Source organism: Amblyomma americanum, chromosome 8, assembly GCF_052857255.1.
Source record: "Amblyomma americanum isolate KBUSLIRL-KWMA chromosome 8, ASM5285725v1, whole genome shotgun sequence".
Classification (NCBI taxonomy): Eukaryota; Metazoa; Arthropoda; class Arachnida; order Ixodida; family Ixodidae; genus Amblyomma; species Amblyomma americanum.
The window spans coordinates 47,034,996-47,037,365 of NC_135504.1; the positions used below are offsets into that span (position 1 = coordinate 47,034,996).

General features: G+C 50.0%; 1 protein-coding gene across 1 annotated transcript; it reads left to right on the top strand.

Moving 5' to 3' along the window:
* The first annotated feature begins 307 nt into the window (after window positions 1–307).
* Window positions 308–1,514, top strand: LOC144102352 (uncharacterized). The gene is made up of 3 exons (XM_077635645.1): window positions 308–475; window positions 611–1,053; window positions 1,511–1,514. The coding sequence occupies exons 1-3, from the start codon at window positions 338–340 to the stop codon at window positions 1,512–1,514; spliced, it is 585 nt and encodes a 194-aa protein (XP_077491771.1). The 5' UTR covers window positions 308–337.
* The last annotated feature ends 856 nt before the right edge of the window (window positions 1,515–2,370 follow it).

Genomic DNA, 2,370 nt, shown 5'->3' on the forward strand with positions numbered 1-2,370 from the left:
TCCGCCCCAGCTGTCTCTAACCTCCGCTTTCTCCTTTTCCCCCTTTTTCTTTTTCGCGTTTTTCGTCTGTTCCTTTGACCATCCTCCTCCTTTCCCTCAGTCGAAGGGAGGAGTCAGGTCGCTGGCTGTTTTTATCCTGTGTGATTTGTTTGTTTGCTCACAGGAAAGTGTTTTTCTCCTGTGCACGTGCATTCGTTGCTCCGAAAACGCGCACCTTTGTGTTCACAATTATCTTATCCTGATGAAGAACGATCGACCGTTCGAAACCGTTGGTAAATGAAAGGTTCTTCAAGTGACCGCTGCTGATGTCAACAGTAGGCGCACGTAAGGTGGCACCATGTTCAGCTCCATATTTGGCCGGAAGCGTGCACCAGTCGAGCAACCGACAGTGGTCCAAGAGAGCCAGCAGGGTGACTTTGTTGTCTTCGAGAGTCCTGCTATCCACACCCAGCCCCTGCCGGTGCAAGAACATCCGGTGAAAAGCCACCGGATTATTGGCCGATCGTCCAGTGTGGTTTCAGAAGTTCTCACGGACTCCTTGGGCCCGAAATACAATGTGACAAAATTGGCTAGTGGAGAAATCTTGCTGGAACTCCTCGACATCACCCAGTTGTGGATCGGTGTGCTGTTGGCCATCGCCAGCTGCTTCGCCGGGCCGCCTGTGCATGAAAAGGAGTTCGTCATCCAGAACATCACCGCCTTTCACGTGGATCCTGTGCTTCATCCGACGCCCTGGAATTTCATGATAAGACAGTCAGCGGCTACACGCACCGATGACAGCGTGCATGACCAAGGAACAGCGCCACCACATCACCAGCCTATAAATGACCCACTCGTGACCGGCGCGCCCACTGGGCACGGTGGCATTTCAGGGATGCGGTCACGTAATCCGTTCCTCTTCATTCCGCAGTTGTGGATCGGTGTGCTGTTGGCCATCGCCAGCTGCTTCGCCGGGCCGCCTGTGCATGAAAAGGAGTTCGTCATCCAGAACATCACCGCCTTTCACGTGGATCCTGTGCTTCATCCGACACCCTGGAATTTCATGATAAGACAGTCAGCTGCTACACGCACCGATGACAGCGTGCATGACCAAGGAACAGCGCCACCACATCACCAGCCTATAAATGACCCACTCGGGACCGGCGCGCCCACTGGGCACGGTGGCATTTCAGGGATGCGGTCACGTAATCCGTTCCTCTTCATTCCGCAGTTGTGGATCGGTGTGCTGTTGGCCATCGCCAGCTGCTTCGCCGGGCCGCCTGTGCATGAAAAGGAGTTCGTCATCCAGAACATTACCGCCTTTCACGTGGATCTTGTGCTTCATCCGACGCCCTGGAATTTCATGATAAGACAGTCAGCGGCTACACGCACCGATGACAGCGTGCATGACCAAGGAACAGCGCCACCATATCACCAGCCTATAAATGAACCACTCGGGACCGGCGCGCCCACTGGGCACGGTGGCATTTCAGGGATGCGGTCACGTAATCCGTTCCTCTTCATTCCGCAGGTGAGGAAACGCTACGCAAAATGTATTCGTTCTAGTGATCCCTTTCTATTTCTGCTGCCGTGCCCACGGATGTGTTGGTTCTTCTATCGAGTTGCTCTGTACTTGAAAGAATTGTTAGCGCTGGATGGTGATATTGAGACAAATCCGGGTCCCAATAATGCACAACTTTCAAAACAACTGGAAGATATAGCTACAGACATCAAAGAGATAAAAGAAAAACGTTTGGCTGACATAGAAACTAAACTAGACGCAGTATCGAGGCTGGAAGCCAAAATCGTTCTCTGTCAAGACCAGCTCGAATCTATGAATCGTGTAATTCAAAACCTGGAAAACAGAATAGATGACTTGGAAAACCGCAGCCGTAGATCGAACTTAATTGTTTACGGCTTCAAAGAAGAAGATGACGAGACTTCTGAGTCCTTGGAGCGTGATGTTAACCAAAAGATCATTCAGGACAAACTTGATCTCGCACCAGTTACCATAGAGCGCATTCATCGTTTGGGAAAACCTGCAGAGAACAAAACTAGGCCAGTTATATTCAAGCTCCTGGACTCCCGTCAAAAAACCAAAATCCTAAAGCAAGTACGTAAACTGAAAGACAGTGGTATATCGATCGGTGAAGACTTTTCCTATAAAACAAGAGACATAAGAAGGAATCTCTGGAACAGTACCAAGCCGAACCGCGATAAAGGCGACAAAGTTTCATTAGTTTTCAACAAAATTTTTATCAACAGTCAAGCCTACGTTTGGGACTATGAAAAGAACGACAAGGTGCCTTTGCGAAAAAACTATCGTACGAAACAGACACGACCCTTAACGCCTTCAGTGGTGCAGTCAACTCCATAGATCACGCAATTCTA